This window comes from Schistocerca gregaria, chromosome X (assembly GCF_023897955.1).
Source record: "Schistocerca gregaria isolate iqSchGreg1 chromosome X, iqSchGreg1.2, whole genome shotgun sequence".
Taxonomy (NCBI): domain Eukaryota; kingdom Metazoa; phylum Arthropoda; class Insecta; order Orthoptera; family Acrididae; genus Schistocerca; species Schistocerca gregaria.
Window position 1 is genome coordinate 221,409,024 of NC_064931.1, and position 20,633 is coordinate 221,429,656.

At 42.0% G+C, this 20,633-nt stretch overlaps 1 protein-coding gene across 13 annotated transcripts in view; it reads left to right on the forward strand.

The window, feature by feature from the left end:
* Positions 1–20,633, forward strand: part of LOC126299474 (protein PRRC2C-like) — a 226,870-nt gene that overhangs the window by 180,938 nt on the left and 25,299 nt on the right. For 9 of the 13 annotated variants that reach the window (XM_049991396.1, XM_049991404.1, XM_049991399.1 and 6 more), the window contains 7 exons: positions 696–904; positions 1,553–1,664; positions 3,414–3,545; positions 3,906–4,031; positions 4,150–4,329; positions 14,363–14,563; positions 14,713–14,851. In XM_049991396.1, the coding sequence (XP_049847353.1) occupies positions 696–904; positions 1,553–1,664; positions 3,414–3,545; positions 3,906–4,031; positions 4,150–4,329; positions 14,363–14,563; positions 14,713–14,851 (1,099 nt within the window). The remainder of the gene's footprint in view (positions 1–695; positions 905–1,552; positions 1,665–3,413; positions 3,546–3,905; positions 4,032–4,149; positions 4,330–14,362; positions 14,564–14,712; positions 14,852–20,633) is intronic. The other 4 variants (XM_049991398.1, XM_049991402.1, XM_049991407.1 and 1 more) reach the window with 1 other exon arrangement.

A 20,633-nucleotide genomic window follows, 5' to 3' on the forward strand; every position in this document is an offset into this window, starting at 1 on the left:
GTGCTGCTTCATGTAGCCTACGAAACAATGACTCTTGTACAAATCATCAGTTGATCTAAATTTTTTGCTCTTTCGTTGTCAACTAAATCTTTAAATTCTTTGTGCATGGTTTTGAAATTGATTTCTGTAGTAAATTTGCTGTGCACATTGATTAAATGACCATTTAGAAAAATGACTGTGGTTCCCATTCATTTTAATAGGCTTGTGACATTAGAGTGGCTATTTGTGTGCAGACAGCCACTGGGCCTTTGAACTTACTTTACACCACAAACAGACAACATAGGTTAAGCAACACTTGACACTGTGGTTCTGCTAAACTGAAACAAGTCACGCCAACCAAAAAATGTCAGAACAGTGACACACCACTTTGCTAAAAGAAATGTAATCTCGTACTGAGTATTTGCGAGAAGGTCTGAACAAACCTGAGATGAGATGTATGGAATAGTGTGTAAACATGAGACCTGAACAGTATGTGTTCAGGACATTGCAAATGTGTAAAGTTTTGCATGCCGTTGCCGACCCTGATGTACAGTATATTATCCTTTTTGAAAGTGTTATCAATGATCCACTGAAAATGTTAAATGATCTTTATTATTATTATTATTTTATTTCATCATGTATACTCCTCTGTGTTTAATACTATTCCTGCCATCTGCTGAAGTGTAAGATTGTTATTACTGTAATTAATGCTTCAGGTCTGGGAAAATGTTCCTGTCATGCCAGCAGTAATTGAACACACAGAGGATGGAAGTGTAGCATCTACTGCTTCATCTTTCACGCCATCATTTGGCAATGCTGTTGATTCTGCTTTAGATCCAGCAACATTTGTGAAGGGTGTTGAAGGATGTAATGTTGTTACTGCTGACGAAAATTCTCCATTAAATGCAAATGAAGTTGTTTACAGGTAACTTAATTGTCACAGAATTATAATTTTACTTGAAAATACATTTTGTTTGGCTTTCCTAAATATAATCAGAAGTATATGTATACAATAACTTAATAAATGATAGTCATGCGATATTATTTGTAGACGTTCTGTATTTAATTTCATGTTTTTTGTCCATTTACCCATATTGGCTGAACCCGACAATCTGTTAATGGTTTCTTGGTTGTGAATACTCGTACCCCAGATGACTTTTACAAAAAATTAAAATAAGCCTTCATGGTTGCTATTAAGTATCAGCTGTACTTTACTGATTGAACTGTCCATTCTGCCAAATATATATTCTCAGTTGGCTGTTTGTTAACTTCTTAAGAGTTAGACCCATTAGTTTCAAAGGGCAAAGTGTTATTAAAAGTACAGAAATTATATGATTACAATGTGCTACTCATTTCACAGGCTAGACAGTGTTAATATGTGACATGCTCAGCAATGTTGATGATTTCACGTTGAGGTGCAATCGGGTTGGGGGGGGGGAGGGGGGGCTTACAACATACAGTGGATAAGATTTCATTTTATAGGAAATTGGTAATCTGTGGCTGAAAACATAATACAGTTCAGTATATTAAGTGAATTTAGTAAAAATTGGCTTAAATGAATTATTTATTACAGTGCTGGAGCAGCATTGCAGGGAAATGCAAGTAACTACAGTGGGGGTGTTCCTGTATCCACAGTACCAGCATTGAAAAATGATGCACCTGCTACAAGTAGCAATGTTTGTAAGGTAAACATTTGTCTAAATATTAAATTGCAATCTATAAAATTAATATCTTTATGGCAAAGTTAAAAATAAATTTCTTTCTGAGGGAGAGGAAAGTTAATTTATTGAGTTTTATATTTTGATAATGATTTTTTTTGCAACTGATATTTAGAGATCTCCAGAATTTGTGTAATCTGAGCTGTTGCAAAATCTACATTATTGTGATGTAGTGTACATAGTGTATCAAATAGCCTGGACATCATCTTTAGGTTTAAGCAAACTGTTGGTCCCATAGTAAGAAGTGAGTCAGAAAATAAGCACTGGTTGTGAACATCACTTCTGACTTGAATAGTGACCTCAATTCAGTGAGAAAGCGTCCACAAATTTAGGTAGTAATTGATGATTAGGTTCTGTATAATGAGGATGTTCATTACTGTGTTTCACCTGCTGTTCATAATAGTCCCAGACATTTTCTATGTGATTAAGATCAGGGCAGTTGGGGTGTGACAGGGTTTCTGAGTCTTCTCCAAACAAAGAACGTGTCTGTGCAGCTGAGTGGGAACAGCTGTTGTCATCTGGAAGGTGTGTGTGTCCACAGCATACTCATCGTGAAGATGTGTGTGTCCACAGCATACTCATCGTGAAGATGTGTGTGTCCACAGCATACTCATCGTGAAGATGTGTGTGTCCACAGCATACTCATCATGAAGATGTGTGTGTCCACAGCATACTCATCATGTAGATGTGTGTGTCCACAGCATACTCATCATGAAGATGTGTGTGTCCACAGCATACTCAACATGAAGATGTGTGTGTCCACAGCATACTCATCATGAAGATGTGTGTGTCCACAGCATACTCATCATGAAGATGTGTGTGTCCACAGCATACTCATCATGAAGATGTGTGTGTCCACAGCATACTCATCATGAAGATGTGTGTGTCCACAGCATACTCATCATGAAGATGTGTGTGTCCACAGCATACTCATCATGAAGATGTGTGTGTCCACAGCATACTCATCATGAAGATGTGTGTGTCCACAGCATACTCATCATGAAGATGTACAAAAGAGGACAAACTTGGTCACAGAGAATGTTAAATAAACATCCTAATTCATGTATGAATGGGCTCGAAACAAAACAGAACCACCTCTGGCCTGAACTGCTTGCTCAACATACTGCAGGTTAAACACATGATTGGGTGTATTTTATTTGAAAATAGGCAAAACAGTGACTTGTCGGACCACACTACATACCTTGACTCGCCTTCTGCCCAGTTTGTGTGTTTTTGGCCCATTGAAAATGAATAGCCTTATGTGCCATTAACGGTAGTGGCCTTTGGTAAGTTACTGGACTCCAAATGTCCCCCTATTGGTTAGGATATTTTTACTACCGCCTTTCTTCAGCCTCATTGCACATGCCTGCGTGTACACACATACACACGCACAGACAGGGAAAGGGAGGGGGGGGGGGGGAGAGAGAGAGAGAGAGAGAGAGAGAGAGAGAGAGAGAGAGAGAGAGAGAGAGAGAGAGAGAGTAACTATTGTATTTTCCCTCAGGACAGGCAGTGCATTGAATGACATCATTTTTTTTTCTTTTCTTTGGCATTTGAACTGCAGGTTCCTTTCTGTATAGAAACTGCACCTTACAGCGAAATACTGATATGGCATTCCACTAATTGGACGTAATGTAGTGTTAAAGTAGTTACTGTGTTGGTGCTAATGTTCATGTCTGTATTACAAAAAATGGTCTTATTCCCCCTGATGTGCAGCTGATTACCCTGCAGGTGAAACCTCAACAGCAGCCTGTAATGTCAGCTGGTCCATCTCCAATAGGCCACTCAGGCCCACTGTCACCGCCGCCTTTCAATTCGAGTACTCAGCAAGGACACATAAACTATCAGGTCTGTATCCAGTAATCTCTCAGTACTGGACATGGTTATGGGTATATTACTTCTAATTTCCTTTTTTTTCTCTTGTGTTAACAGAAGTCTCTTCATAATTATGTCTGATTCACTGAAATGCCTTCATTTATTCAATGAAAAATATATTGATTGTTCAGTAAAGGATTTTGTAAGTAATCTTAAAAGGAATGTTATTTTCAAATACTACTGTAAATTGCAGGTTGTCTAATTATTATTGTCATAACTGAAGCTTAAAACTAAAAGAGTACTGCTTTCACTGCTACAGTTTGACAATATGAAGCTAATTCCTATGGGTTGTGAAGGAGAGGTGTGCTAATATAAAGATTGTGTGTGTTGTAGCCAACCTTGGGAGGCACAGCTGCCCAGTATGGGGGCATCTCGGCTATTCCATCGCCACCGACAGTACTGTACAATTCTCCTGGTCAGGGAGGGTTATATGCACCATTCCAGATTGATGGACCACAGGTTAGTCTTATATAGATTTATTGTATTTGCATAAAGAGGAGTATCAAATGTCATTAAAAAAGGAAAAGATATGAAAAACTTCTCCCTGTGCTGAATTTTTGTTTCATTGTTGCTTTAGGTCATGGGTGGCCAGGCACGTTCACAGTTCTCTGGATTTCCACCATATGGCTTATCACAGGGAATTGGTCAAACATCGGCATTTAATCAACAGTCTCTCTATCTGCAGACACCAGCGCACCCACCACCAAATGCTGCACCAGAAATTTATCAGTCATCAATGTCTCCGTTCAGATTGACTGTAAGTTGAGGAAACTTTGAATTAATTCTCTTCGTGTGTGTAACAGCCAAATAAAATACTCTTAATGCTCAGAATATGAAATTTCATTCACAAAGTTGAATGTGTTAAGTCGACACTTTTGAAAGTGCTGTTAGTTTATGCTGATTTGTAAGTAAAGACTTTTAAAGAATATCTTGCTTCTTTTTGTGTTATATTTAATTGCTTCATTTAAGATAATACAAAGAAACTAAAGAATATTGGGAGACGAATGATGCTGCAGCATATGATTATGCCAGAAAATACACTATGTGATCAAAAGTATCTGGAAAACCTCACACACGTTTTTCATATTAGGTGCATTGTGCTGGCACCTACTGCCAGGCACTCTATATCAATGACCTCAGTAGTCATTAGATATTGTGAGACAGCAGAATGGGGCACTCCACGGAACTCATTTACTTCAAACATGGTCAGGTGATTGGGTGTCACTTGTCATACACACGTGAGATTTCGACACTCCTAAACATCCATAGGTCCACTGTTCCCAATGTTACAGTGAAGTGAAAGCATGAAGGGATACATACAGCAGAAAAGAGTACAGGCCGACCTTGTCTGTTGACTGAGAGAGACTGCCGACAGTTGAACATGGTCGTAATGTGTAATAGGCAGACATCTATCCAGACCATCACACAGGAATTCCAGATTGCATCAGGATCCACTGCACGTTCTATGAATGTTAGATGGGAGTTCAGAAAACTTCGATTTCATGTCGAGCGGCTGCTCATAACACACACACACACACACACACACACACACACACACACACACACACACACACACACACACACCAGTAAATGTCAAACGATGCCTCGCTTGTGTAAGGAGCGTAAACATTGGACAATTGAGCAGTGGAGAACTGTTGTGTGGAGTGACGAATCACACGATGTGGCGATCTGATGGCATGGCGAATGCCCCTGTGAACGTAATCTGGCAGCGTGTGTAGTGCCAAAAATAAAATTTGGAGGTGGTGGTGTTATGGTATGGTCATGTGGAGGGGACTTGCACCCCTTGTTGTTTTTCATGGCACTATCCCCTTGTTTTTCGTGGCACTTATACAGCACAGGCCTACATTGATACTCGCTCTTGCTTTGCACTGTTGAAGAGCAATTTGGGGATGGCGATTGCATCTTTCAACACGATCGAGCACCTGTTCATGAAACACGGCCTGTGGTGGAGTGGTTACACAACAACAACATCCCTATAATGGACTGGCCTGCACATAATCCTGACCTGAATCCTATGGAACACCTTAGGGATGTTTTGGAACACCCACTTCGTGCGAGGCCTCACCAACTGGCATAGATACCTCTCCTCAGTTCAGTACTACGTGAAGAATGGATTGCCATTCCCAAAAATACCTTCCAGCACCTGATTGAACATATGCCTGCAAGAGTGGAAGCTGTCATCAAGGCTAAGGATGGGCCCACAACATATTGAATTCCAGCATTACTGATGGAGGGTGCCACAAACTTGTAAGTCACATTCAGCCATGTGTCCAGATACTTTTTATCACATAGTGTACATTTATCCCATTTCTTTTATTTATACAAATTTCCACCATTTGTCTGTAGAGTCATAATCAAAAATTTCACACAATCATGATATTGGCTTTATAGCCATTCTCAAGTGCAACTTTAAATCTCAAAAAATGCCATTTAGGCAGATTGGGCATGTTGTCATTGAAATAGCATTCATGTGGTCTTATAAACCAGGCATCATATTAAAGTATATGAGTACACATCAAAGATACATAATATGGCTGAAATTGGGCATAGCAAATAAACATTAATGAACTGTAATATTTGTTTTACAGTCAATAAAAGGGCTATAAAGCCAAAATCATGATTCTGTGAAATAAATGAATACAAATATGCAGTCAACGTTGGAAATCACTTTCAAAAAGTTCCCCATGAAAGAAAAATCATTTTATGCCAACACTTCTTAGTTATGTGGATGGAATGCCCTCTTGCCTCCTAAGTCAATCAAGCTCCAGAAAAGAATTCATCCCCAAAAGCCACTCTAACAGTATTAGGTGCCGAACAGTTTTCTGGAACTGTTGCACACAAATGCTGGACAGGTCTTACTAATAGTCCATGGTGTACACGCTTGCCACTTTCTGGACTGATTATTATTAAGTTCTTAAATTTCTGTGCACTGTTTCATTGTTATCTCCTGAGCCTCTTGTCACAGCTTTGCATCTCCACCTGCAATTCAATTATTTGGGCAAGGACACTTCCCAAAGTATGTCATCATCTTCCATTGTCTCCTGTCCTCTTTCGCCCCTATGACAGTATTGGATCTCTCTGCATACACTATCCAGCACAGTAGCCAGTCTGTTGTGGTGGCGCAGTCATGTACCCATTTGGTGGTAGCCCTCTGACAACACAGAGAATGCACTACTGATGCCTGAGCTGTAAACTCCTCACATATGCCAAGGAGTAGATGCTTGTCTTCCTGGGGCATCAGGACTCCCGGAAATGGCCATCATGCCAGGTGGCCTTTGCTGTGGCTGAGTGGCATCTGTTTCGAGAGCCCCCGATTGGAGTGAGTGGCATCACGGCAGATGACCTTCAATGAAGCAGACTGTCATCTCTTGCTGGTGATCGTATGGTCTCTAAGAAGGGCAATATAGAGTACAATGCTGACAGATATGACCCTAATTAGTTTCCCTCTTGCTACACCATGAGAGAAACGTAGGGCTACAGAAAGAAGAGATCCATATTTGCCTCGGTATTTAGTCTGTAGCACAATGGACAGGGACTCCTTTCTACCTATAAGCCTCAATTTGTTGCTGAACTTCTTGAGGATAAGTTTGGGTAAGTGAGAGCACTGCCAAAATAGGCGGTGCAGTCTTCATTCAGACAGCATCCACAGCCCAATCCCAGGCATTACTTGCTTGTGACAGGATGGGTGATATTATTGTTTCCTTCACTCCCCATAAAAGCCTCAACATGGTCCAGGGGATTATTTTCCTTCGTGACCACCTCTTGCAATCTGCCGGCGAGGTCTGCAGCAATCTAGAGCTGCGCGTTTACAGGGGACCCAAAGACAACAGTGTTACTACCGGTGACTTCATCTTGAGCTTTGAGGGTGATTCAATGCCTGGAAAGGTCAAGGTGATGGTTTACCACTGTGACATTAAACCAGATGTCCCTCCCCTTATGTGGTGCTTTAAGTGCTGTAGTCAGGCACATCTTCCCATTACACTTCCAGTGCCACATGTCGAGACTGCAGACGTCCACTGCATCCAGATACTCCCTGTGCATCTCCTCCCACTTGTATTAACTGCGGAGAGCAGCACTCCCCCTGCTTGCCAGACTGCACAGTACTCCAAAAGGAGCAAAAAGTCATGAAGTAAAAGTCCATGGAGTGGTTGACTTAACAACAGGCTAAAAGTAAATTTGAATGATTACATGCCGTTCAATTGGCGTCTACATGTGCTGCAGCTACATTACTCTTGCCATCACAAGTACCAGTCGTACAACACTCTGTGCCACTAACAGTGGGCCCTCCAGGCCTCTAGAATACATTTGTCCCCTTGGTGGTAGGGGAGAAAAATCTCCTTCAGTTACTCCCGAAGTACCTACTTCGGGAGCAAGTGCCCCTCCCTCCAAAACACAGGGGACATTGGTCCCCTCTCCCCAGCCAAAGAAGCAACAGCTTCCTCCGGCTCCTCTCGTGCAGAAGAGGTCCCATGGGACCCTCTCTTCCAAGGTCTCCACTAATGCCACAGCAGACACTCGTCTGTGGCTAAAGGAGCAAAAAACTGCTGGACGAAGAGCTTCACGGTCTTCATCTGTGCCTGAACCTACTCCAGAGAAGTCCTGGCAAGCCCCTAAAGAGGAGCGAGAGGGCAAGCAAAGAAGGAAGTCTGATAAGAAAAAGGACCCTCTGGTGGCCCCAACATCACCACTCCCTACCAATTCTGCATCTGCAGATGAGGTGGAGATCTCAGTGTCCCCTGAGGACCTGGATCTCACTGATGCCTCATCCACAACACAAATAGATACAAATACTCAAATTGGTGGCAGCAGCTGACCCTGATGCATAGCCTGCCTCCTTGCATGCTTCATGCTTTCCAAGCCTCACGGTAACGTCATCCTCCAGTGAAATTGCTGCAGTTTTTTCCACCAACTGGCTGAGCCACAGCAACTGTTAAACTTTACACCAGTTTTCTGCATTGCCCTCCAGGAAACCTGGTTCCCAACAATGATGACCCCTGCCCTTTGCAGCTATAGGGGTATTACAAGAACCATATCAACTATAATAGGGTGTCAGGTGGAGTTTGTGTCAATGTCCAGAACTCAGTATGCAGTGAACCTGTGCCTCTTGAAATCCCTCTGGAAGCTGTGGCTGTCAGGATAAGGACGACGGAAATTACTGTCTGCAATGTGTATCTTCTTCCAGATGGTGCAGTACCCCTGAATACTTTGTCTGCACTGATTCACAAACTCGCTAAACCTTTCCTACTTCTGGGAGATTTTAACACCCATATCCCCTTTTGGGGTGGCACTGTGCTTACTGGCCGAGGTACAGATGTCAAAACTTTCCTTTCTCAACTCGACCTCTACCTCTTAAATACTGGGGCCCCCACACATTTCAGTGTGGCTTATGGCACTTACTTCGACATTGATTTATCTCTCTGCAGCCCAGGACTTCTCCCATATGTCCACTGGAGAGCCCATGATGGCTTGTGTTGATAGTGACCACTTTCCCATCTTCCTGTCACTCCTCCAGCCCCATTCCCCTCTATATCTACCTAGATGGGCTTTAAACAAGGAGGAATGGAAAGCTTTCACCTCTGCTGTTACCGTTGAATCTCCCCCACATGATACTATCAATGTGGTAGTTGAGCAGGTCACTAGAACAATCTTTTTTTTTTTTTGTGGTGTCCCCGGCGAAAGTCAGTACCTTGGTGGTTGGCGGAAATCACTGAGGCTGTTAAAGGACGTTGGCAAGCTTTACAGCGACATAAGCGGCACCCTTTCCTAGAGCACCTAATAGCTTTTAAAGGGCTCCATGCCAGCATTCACCAGCTTATAAAAAAACGAGAACAGGCATGATGGGAGAGGTACGTCTTGACCATTGGGTGTCATACATCACCTCCCCAAGTCTGGATGAAAATCAGACTTGTTTGTGGGTACCAGATCCTGACAGGTGTTACTGGCATTATCATCAATGGTGTGTAATCTGCCGACTCATACATAACTGCCAAGCAATTTGCTGAGCACTATGCTCGAGCCTTCGTATTGGAGAATTATCCCCCAGCATTTCGCACCCTCAAACGGTGGATGGAAAGGAAAGCCCTCTTGTTCACTGAACATCACAGTGCACCCTATAATGCTCCATTTACACAGTGAGAGTTCCTCAGCATCCTTGCATGTTGCCCCAACACAGCTCCTCGCTCAGATCAGATACACAGTCAGATGCCAAACACAGCTCCTGGTTCAGATCGGATGCACAGTCAGATGATCAAACATCTGTCGTCTGACTACAAGCGACATCTCGTCGTCATCTTCAACCGGATCTGGTGTGATGACATCTTTCCATTGCAATGGTGGGAGAGCACCATCGTTCTAGTGCTCAAAAACCTGCTTGATGTGGATAGCTATCAGCTCATCAGCCTCACCAACATTCTTTGGAAGCTGTTGGAACCTATGGTAAGTTGGCGGTTGTGTTGGGTCCTGGAGTCACGCGGCCTACTGGCTCCATGCCAGGGCATTTTCCATCAGGGTTGCTCTACCATTGATAATCTAGTTTCCCTGAAGTCTGTCATCTGAACAGCCTTTTCCAGATGCCCACACCTTGTTGCCACCTTTTTTGATTTACGAAAAGCTTACGACATGACGTAGCAACATCATATCCTTCCCACATTATATGATTGGGGTCTCGAAGGCCTGCTTCAGATTTTTTATCCAAAATTTCCGTGTCCAAGTTGGTGCTTCCCATAGCCCCCCCCCCCCCCCCCCCCCCCCCCCCCCCTCCCTCCATATCCAGGATAATGGGGTCCCGCAGGGCTCTGTATTGAGTGTATCTCTATTTTTAGTGGCCATTAACGGTCTAGCAGCAACTGTAGGGTCGTCCGTCTCACCTTCCCTGTTTGCACACGACTTCTGCATTTCATACTACTCCTTTAGTACTGGTGTTGGTGAGCAGCACCTACAGTACAGGGAGCCATCCACAAGGTGCAGTCATGGGCTCTAGCCCATGGCTTCCAGTTTTCAGCCATGAAGTCGGGTGTCATACACTTCTGTCGGCATCGGACCATTCATCCGGAACGAGAACTTAACGTTAATGACGATTAACTCACTGTAGTGGTGACATATCAATTCTTAGGACTGGTATTCAACGCCCAGTTGTCGGGGCTTTGTCATCTTCGTCAGCTGAAGCGGAAGTGCTGGCATCTCCTCAATGCCATCCGGTGCCTGAGCAACACCGTCTGGGGTGTAGATCGCTCTACGCTGCTGCAGCTCTACAGAGCCCTTGTTCAAACCCGCCTTTACGGGAGTCTGGTTTACGGTTTGGCGGCGCCCTGAGCATTGTGTTTACTTGACCCTGTGCACCTCTGTGGCCTTCGACTGGTAACAGCTTTTAGGATGAGTCCGGTGACCAGTGTCCTGGTGGAGGCTGGAGTCCCTCCATTGAAGGTTAGCCATGCACAATTGCTCGCCAGTTACATTGCACATATTCATAGTTCTCCTCAGCATCTGAATTACTGTCTCCTTTTTCCATCGATGGTGGTTCATCTCCTGCACCGGAGGCTCAGGTCAGGGCTTAAGATTGGGGTTCGTGTTTGATCTCTTGTCTGTGAAGTCGAGCCCTTGCCCTTACCACCTATAATCGAGGTCCATTCACATACACCTCCATGGCGTGCACTTAGGCCAAAGCTTTGCCTGGACCTTTCACATGGTCCTAAAGACTCAGTTAACCCCGCAGGTCCCTGCTGACCCTTCCTCTCGGTTCTTGACATGTACTGGGACCATGAAGAGAGTTTTATCTTACCATCTGAGGGGTCTCAGAGGTCGCCACCCTCCATCCATATTAACTCTGTCACACTTTCTTTGCATTTGTTCGTCTTGACGGTCGTCTTTCCCTACATGTGTTTGTGTCGCCTTGTGTTTTTGGTGTGGACATTTTAATGTGTTGCAGGGTGGCTGGCTCATCTTCTTTTATTATTGTGATCAGCCAGCCCAGACCTTATGCTGTGTATGGTTTTAATACCTTCTTCCACTTTTCCTTGTGGTGTATGTTTTCCCCGTTTTTTCCCCATTCGTTTTCTTTTTCGGTGTGGTGTTGGTTTTTTTCATACCTTGAGCCTCGCTTGTCTCAGGAAAAAGGTACTGATGACCCAGTTGTTTGGTCTCTTTATACCCTAAACCAACCAACCGTGGAATTTCCCTCTTATAACTTTTACATGGTAGTAGAGGAGAGTTGTCACTTTCAAGAATTCGTTTTTCTTTTTTTAAAATCATGTGTGGTGTTCTTTCCAAAACAGGTGTCACTGACTGTTGTTAAGAAGAAAAATCCTGATAGCAGATATAATGTAAAACTATTGTCATTGATAGTTCCTTGGGCAGCTCGTGATGATACAACATTTCATACGTGGCAGACTGATGAACTTAAATGCCATGACTGTCTTTTTCTCCACACTACATTAAATATACTGAACTAAGATTTTAGGAGTCTGCAAGTAACCTGCTCTGCAATGATTATCGGTATTGTTGTGTGGTGAAATACCTTAATTGATTACACGTGGTATGAATGCAGGTTTCTCAGATTAGAGGAAATGATACGAAATTAGTTTGGCTTTGTTGGCTGTGAACGTGCTTCCCTGATAACAATCAACAATCGAAAGCTACGTTCACACAGGGATTTATTGTGTAGACTTGTACCTGGCACATAGAGCTGATGAGATGTGACACAAGTTGCAAGTTCCTGCGACAAACGCCTGCAGCATTGATGTTAGAATTCTGAGAAATATTTTGTTCTGGCACATATGCCTATGTCTGTTCACTCTTTGAAAACATGGCACAAGTCCTGATACATTTCCTACTGTACACGCCTTTCAGCTCACAGGCAAATTTGTGGTGTTGCGTCTTGGGCCAAAGTGATCAGCTGTGTACATTCAGCAGTAGGTTGTGAAGATGTAGTAGTTGAAAAATAATACCATTAAACTAACTGAAGAATTTCATAAAAGACATATTTTATGGGGTCCTAGGTTCCCCCAATTATAAAAACCATATCGCCAAACGTGATGCTGTTCAACTCAAATGTTTATTCAGAGTTACGGAAAGAGAATTTCGCAGTAAAATTCACAACACGAGTTCACATTTCCTCTGTGAATTTAATAGATGTCCATCCCTGAAGACATCAGGATTGGACAGAGAACAGCTGTATGTATCGTAGCAGATGCCTAAGATTCGCTGCTTTTCCTGAAGAGTGTAAACAAACCAGTGCTTCTGGTATTATTTCACTGATTTTAGATTTTGAAATACTATGCATGCACATCAATTATTTCACTGCTAAAGATGTGCTCTTTGCATCCCACATTGAGGCAGCTTTTGTTATGGCTCTACTGCTCGCCAAGTGGTATTGTCTGTGCTGAGAGACAACATTCCGGCAAATATGAAATATTTATCATCAGAGTTTTCAAAAAACTATTAGGTGAAAAGTTTGATTTTTGCACATTTTACGGTCCGACATCCTCATGCGATAAAGGACTGAATTGCTTTTAGTTATCTGGCATACGGCGTGGAATCAAATGAAATAAAACCTTGTGCAAAACTTTAAAAGTTCGCAGACATGAAAACACATTGTGTAATCTTTGTGTATGGTTGATTTTAGCTCATGCATTGCAGTGAATGAAATGAAGATAAGACATTTATTTAAAAAAAATAGAAAGCAGAAGAATATCTCGTTTTGTTCTTGTGTTATTGGCGTTTCTACCTGAAGGATGGTCAGATGCGCTGCACCCTTTCACATCCTTGCCCATCACAAATCATATCGTTAGAAAAAATTGTGGTCTCAGTTGTGTCATAAATGATTCAAGATATCAAAATTTAAGTTGTTTTTTTTTTTTTTTTGCAAATGATGGCATGTAGTGAGGAACATACATTATATAATAAGGACTCAAAATTTCTTTATTCATTGAGATGTGAAAGTAACTCATCCACAGCAGTAAGAGGTTGGCTACGCGGAACACATTCAAACATCCATAGCACTGTAGGAAAATCAAAGTGGCCTGCATGTTCATGTCCTCATCACCTGGGAAACAGCTAGCTCAACATTTGTACTCGCCCACAGCAGCAAAAGGGTTAAGAAACTTTACGAATCTGCAATAGCTTAAAAGTGTAATCTAATAGCAAGTTTTTCAGCATGGGTTACAGCTTCTCAAAAATTTGAATCCTTTAATGTGTAGTACTGAGCTGTCGTATTTAGTAATACTTCGCAATCATTCATAGGCATTAAAAAAAAATTTTTGAACCCCTATATGTCTTGAATTTTTAGATCACTCATCACTGATCTGTAAGCTCCCATGACTACACTGTTCACTGAGAAGTTTACACAACCCCCACCAATGTTCCTTTCTTCAATTATTCTCCCTTGTGCCTGGTAGAAATCTCGGTGACAAATCCCTCTTCGTCATTGTAGCTTAATTGTATGGGAATGTGTAATTACTCAAGCACTAGGGCACCAGAATTCTTTATTTGGTTACTTCTAATATTGTATCAATCAACAGCTCTGTTTCTTTGTTGCCCAACTGTCAGATAGGCTTGTGTAAAAGTGTGTCCCTACCACCATTCAGTATGATTTTAAAATTTAAAAATGCTATATGATTGAAGTATAGGGTTAATCTTCATTGAGACATGCAGTACGACAACACATTCCATTACATAAATTTGAAGTGCTTTTAGTTGCTACATTTATTATTTTATTGTTAAACAGCACCAATGAATGTACAAAATTTTGTGTAGTTGTAAATATATTTTTGCAGGCTCCTCAGGCACCATTTGGCCAGTCCCAACAATTAAGTAACAATCCAAACACAGTTCTGATTTCATCAACATCCAACTCTCTGATGTCAGCTACTGTGAAACCATCATCACAGCAGATTGGTCCTATAGGTGCAATTGGAACAAAGGGTGGTGGTCCTTATCAGCAGAACACAATTCCATCAGGACCACAGCCATCTCAGGTAAATTCTGACAACTAATGCTTTACCATAGTTTCTCTCTCTTGCAAGATAAAAAAAAATGGGTAACTGTGATATTATTTTGCCATTTAGGGCACTCTTCAGTGTGCAAATATTATATTTGCAGTATGTTAATAACCATCTTTTTTCAGTTATTCATGTATGATCCAAATCAAGTTATGGGCCAGAATTACCTTCCCAACTCTCAGATGGTGCAACGTCCAGGACCAGTGCAAAGCAATGTTGTACCACCCATTCCACCTTCTTCCTCATTTTACTCTGGCTCAGCAGGTGAGTTTTAGATGTTATCTTTTGCTTGGGTTGTTACAGAAATTGTAGCAGTACTGTCTGTTATTTACTAGAGAAAAAATATTTTCCATTTATCAAAAGATTGAGGTTTTGAAATTTGAGTTGAAGGTAACTTAAAAAAATATTGCAGTAGCCCAATAGCTACATTATTTTCCATTCAGGTCCTCTCATTTTTTGTTGACCCTTTCCTTTAGCCAAAGAACACACAGTTTTTAATACAGCAGTTCTAACAGAAGAGAAATAACAAAAATAAATTTAATGTATGTTGGATGTGATGGAAGTAGAGCACAAACCGCTATAGTAATGAAACGCAAAGTCCCAGGAAAAGAATTCATGTTCGAATTTGAACAAAGTGTAGTGTCAAATTACTGCAGAGAGAGTAATAATAGAACACAGGCAATACATACAAATTGCATAGAAAGTAAATGCTATTCTGACAGCAAAGCTACCGTAAGTACTGCAGGGATGTGCATACAGGGTTACCACAGGTTCTCGAAATCAGGGATTTCAAACATGTCACAGAAATCGGGGAAATATCACAGAAATTTGGAAAAAAAACTTTAAAATCAATCTCTCTCTCTCTTAACACGGTTTGTTTACCGAGATGTCCTGCACCATCACTGGCTGGGTGCAGCTGAGTACGTGCACAGCTTCCCTACTCCCTCGTTACTACAGCTTCTCTGATTCCTACCATTCCCCTCACCTTGCAGTCAAGGTTTCCACCACCTCTTGCCGCTAGCCTAGCATCTGCCAACGAGAGGCTGGGAGACATGAGGAGTGGTTTGTTTGAATCTGATTCTCAGAGCAGCTGCCAAAGACGGCGGTCATGTGTGCATAAGTTGTGTCTGAGTGTGGATATGTGTGTGCTGTGGTTTTCTGACAAAAACTATGGCTGAAAATTCAGTTGTGAGAGTATAATTGTCTTTTCTACATGCCTGCATGCGGCTTGGCAATCATCTTTGCGGTGAGTTGCTACCTATCCTCATTATTATTGATTCTTAGAAAAATTAAACAAGGTATCAGTTGCATGGAATGATCACCATGGTCTCATTTCTTCAACATGCGGTATGTGGGTCATGAATACCTAGCCACGAGTGGATTCCCATGATGGGCCAAAACTGCAGGCCGTTTCTGCGGGTATCTGTAATGGATCGGGCCTGCTGATCTGAAGCTATTTGGTTCCCACTAAGGAGGAGGCCCACCCTGTCACATCTAGTCTCATTGATATGCCCGAAGGCCTGATCTGTTTGTGTGTGGTGTAATGCAGCGGATTTTCATGGTTCATCCATGGACCCAGAACTGTGATGCTCCTCAGCAGGCCAGAGACCATGGGTAATGGATTTCAGGAATTGCGACTGTCTCGCTGCAAGTATGTTGTACAGTGTGGCGCTTTATAGACATTTTATTTGTTCTTGTCATTTTGTTTATATGTTAGAAAGTATGGGCATTAATAACAAGAAAATTGTGTTGGTTGTTAGCGGTTTGTGCACTATGTCCTCGCATGTTTCTTGAAAGAAAATTCACACAATACCTGTAAAATAATGGATAATACAAAGTGGGTAATAACAGACCATAACGAACATAGTAGAACCAACATTTTATTTGTGGTCACCTACAGTGTTGGTTTACACAGTTCTTTCCCACCTTATATACTTGTTTCAAGAGGCCTACTTTTTTTGAGGTTATTTATGAAATCGGTGAAGATATTTTAAATCTGTCTTGAGACTCCAAGGAAATGCGTGTTTTTGTCTCCAAATGTGTTTTGTTTTATTGAAATGAAATAACATCAGTTGTCTTAATGAAACACACACACACCATTTGACTTGCTTTCTCCATGTTAAAAACAGTTCATTACAAAAGATGTTGATGTTAATACTAAGATTTTTGCTCACATCAGGAAACACCATCTGCTTGCAATTTTTTTTTTAGATATTTCCTTGTGTGCGTTATTGTTTCTTGTATTGTAGGTGCAAAGACAGATTGTCAAATTACCCTTGAGTTCTCAAAATTTGTCAGCGATGAATACTAAAACTTGTCTAGAAATCAGGGAATTTCACTTGAGGATATTTTTGGCAACCCTGGCATAGGAGGAAAGTGCCAAGCAATGTGTGTCCAGTAAACATTCCGAATGTATTCTGGGATTCAGTTGGGTAGAATGAGTTGACTGGTGTATATGCAGTAACCTATGGCCATTGAAGAGTTTTGTGCATGGGCCAAACTTTTTGGAGACAAGTGTTTCCACCATTTAGGATCAAATCAACAACTACTGCAGTGTCGTGAGGTCATACATAAGTATCACCAATGTCATTGCCTAAAGTTAGCAGCTGCAGTTTTGTATGGAAGAACACTGTGGCAAATGCCTGCACTCACAGTTACCTGAAGGCATTCTGTTTCCCAATGTTCAATGAATGAAAACAGCTTTTGGCTTCTTCCAGATTAGAAAAATCATAAAACAACTTTTGTGATTGTATCCTGGTGACCTCTTAGACAGCTGCCAATTTTTCAACAGATGCATGTACTGTCATTTTCACGGCACAAAATTCAACCCTCATCTGCGTCTTGAAAACGACAGAGTGTACAAATGTTGAAATATCGGTGTCCTCATCCAGCTGCATTCCCGTAAGTTGTTAGAGTGTTTTATACATCAGTAGAAACTTAGAAGTTTTGAAAATAAATTTGCTGTCCCTATGTAAGTTATGTGGCCTCCTTTTAACAGGGTGTTAAGTTTAGTGTAGTCTTTACAAATACTTCTTCTGTGAGACGAACTGTGTACTGAAACTTGCCTTCGTTCTTCCATTTGCATTAGTCTGGTAAATGATATCTCAACCCCATTCAGTCATAGCTGTGTTCTTTCTTCAACACAGCACTAACAACCATCCTTATGAACATTGTCAGTTAACAAATAGTTTAAGGGAATTGTTCTTTCGGTGCTATTAGTACTCAACTTCCACATCATCTGATTGATGTTCTCATGTTATTGCAGACTGAGGAGGAGGGAAGGGGGTGTTTCTTCAAAGACAATGTCCTTTTATTGGTTGAGCTCATTCTGTCACATAATTTGCCTTAATCAATATTAAGTAATCAACAAGGAAAGCACAGAAATCATTGACATTATTCACAAAACTGTTTGGCTTTCTCGTCATTTTTCTTAAATTGTTTCGTTTGAAAAATGAGGAGAATGACATAGAAGATTCTAATAAAAAGGCTACTGGAAAGGTAGTTTCAGGAACTGCCTGGTAAAAAGACAGATGCTGTTGATAAGTTTTAATTTTGGGAAGGGCAGAAAGAGTACTAAGTGAGGCAGAACAAGTATTTCATTCTGTGAGAACAGCAAGAAGGAGCATTTCCTGTGAAAGGTAAGGTTCCAGGTTTGAATCCACCATACAGTTCTGTCAGGATGTTTCAGTTTTGAATCTTGACAAACAGTCACACAATACTACATATAACTAATTAATGGAAAATCTCATATAAAGATGTGAAACAATTACTAACAAAGAGATAGAGGGGCTGGCCAGTACTTACCTCAGCTCAGTACAGCCGATAGAAACACAAAAAACAACCGAAAATTTAAGCTCCTAGCTTTTGGAATAAATGTTCCTTCATCAGGGAGGAGAGAGGGGGAAGAAGGGAAAGTGGATTTAGTTACTCACAACCCAGGTTATGAAGCAACAGGGAAAGGAAAACAGGGAAGGTAGCAAGGATGGAGGCATGGTTGTCAGAGGGAAGCCAAAGATATTCTACTGCAGGTACTGTGCCAGCTTCAAACCAAAGAGGATGCATACAGAAGTAAAGAGGTGTATAGTATAAAGATGTAGGATGGAAAGATGCATGAATGGCTAAAGAGGAAAGGGAAAGAGGAGAAGACTGAAAAGTAAATGGGAGTGAGGTTGTTTAACGTAGGTTTAGTCCAGGGGGATGGCGGGATGAAAGGATGTGCTGGAGTGCAAGTTCCCATCTCCGCAGTTCAGAGGGACTGGTGTTGGGTGGGAGAAGCCAAATGGCACATACAGTGTAGCAGGTTCCTAGGTCCCTAGAATTATGCTGGAGGGCATGCTCCGCTACTGGGTATTGGACATCTCCTAGGCGGACAGTTCGTCTGTGTCCGTTCAAGCGCTCAGCCAGTTTAGTTGTTGTCATACCGATGTAAAAGGCTGTGCAGTGCAGGCATGTCAGCTGATAAATGACATGTGTAGTCTCACACGTGGCCCTGCCTTGAATTGTGTATGTTTTCCTAGTAGCGGGGCTGGAGTAGGTGGTTGTGGGGGGATGCATGGGGCAGGTTTTGCAGCGGGGTCGGTTACAGGGGTAGGAACCGCTGGGTAGAGAAGGTAGTCTGGGAATATTGCAGGGTTTAACAAGGAACACATCAATAAATTACTCCGCCAGGGATATGACTTTCTCAAGTCAACCCCTGAAATGAGATCATCCCTTGACAAAATTCTCCCCACACCACCCAGAGTTGCCTTTCGTCGTCCCCCTAACCTCCGTAACATCCTTGTTAAACCCTGCAATATTCCCAGACTACCTTCTCTACCCAGCGGTTCCTACCCCTGTAACCGACCCCGCTGCAAAACCTGCCCCATGCATCCCCCCACAACCACCTACTCCAGCCCCGCTACTAGGAAAACATACACAATTCAAGGCAGGGCCACGTGTGAGACTACACATGTCATTTATCAGCTGACATGCCTGCACTGCACAGCCTTTTACATCGGTATGACAACAACTAAACTGGCTGAGCGCATGAACGGACACAGACGAACTGTCCGCCTAGGAGATGTCCAATACCCAGTAGCGGAGCATGCCCTCCAGCATAATTCTAGGGACCTAGGAACCTGCTACACTGTATGTGCCATTTGGCTTCTCCCACCCAACACCAGTCCCTCTGAACTGTGGAGATGGGAACTTGCACTCCAGCACATCCTTTCATCCCGCCATCCCCCTGGACTAAACCTACGTTAAACAACCTCACTCCCATTTACTTTTCAGTCTTCTCCTCTTTCCCTTTCCTCTTTAGCCATTCATGCATCTTTCCATCCTACATCTTTATACTATACACCTCTTTACTTCTGTATGCATCCTCTTTGGTTTGAAGCTGGCATAGTACCTGCAGTAGAATATCTTTGGCTTCCCTCTGACAACCATGCCTCCATCCTTGCTACCTTCCCTGTTTTCCTTTCCCTGTTGCTTCATAAGCTGGGTTGTGAGTAACTAAATCCACTTTCCCTTCTTCCCTTTCTTTCCCCTCTCTCCTCCCTGATGAAGGAACATTTATTCCGAAAGCTAGGAGCTTAAATTTTCGGTTGTTTTTTGTGTTTCTATCGGCTGTACTGAGCTGAGGTAAGTACTGGCCAGCCCCTCTATCTCTTTGTTAGTAATTGTTTCACAATACTACATATAACCTCACTTATTGGGTCTGGCAATACATAGTAAGTTGATAGGGATAACAGAGGGAGGTGTATCAGTTCTTAAAGGTCAGCATAAGTGAGGAACTGCTAGTGTAGTGTGTGTCAGCTCCAAATTACTTACCTCAAACACTATTTTCTCATACTCAAATCCAATGTTTGAACTAAATTCCTTTTCCTCCATCTTATACCTAACCATTCTCTTCTGTTTGTCCTCATTCGTAAGATGAAATAATGTCATAAAGCTAGAAGGTAGAGATTTGGCAATGTTGTTGGTATGCAGAGAGTATCAAACCTCCATTTGCCTTCTTATTCTGTAGCCAACATCTGGTAAATGTAATCTCATTTGTTGTAGTTTT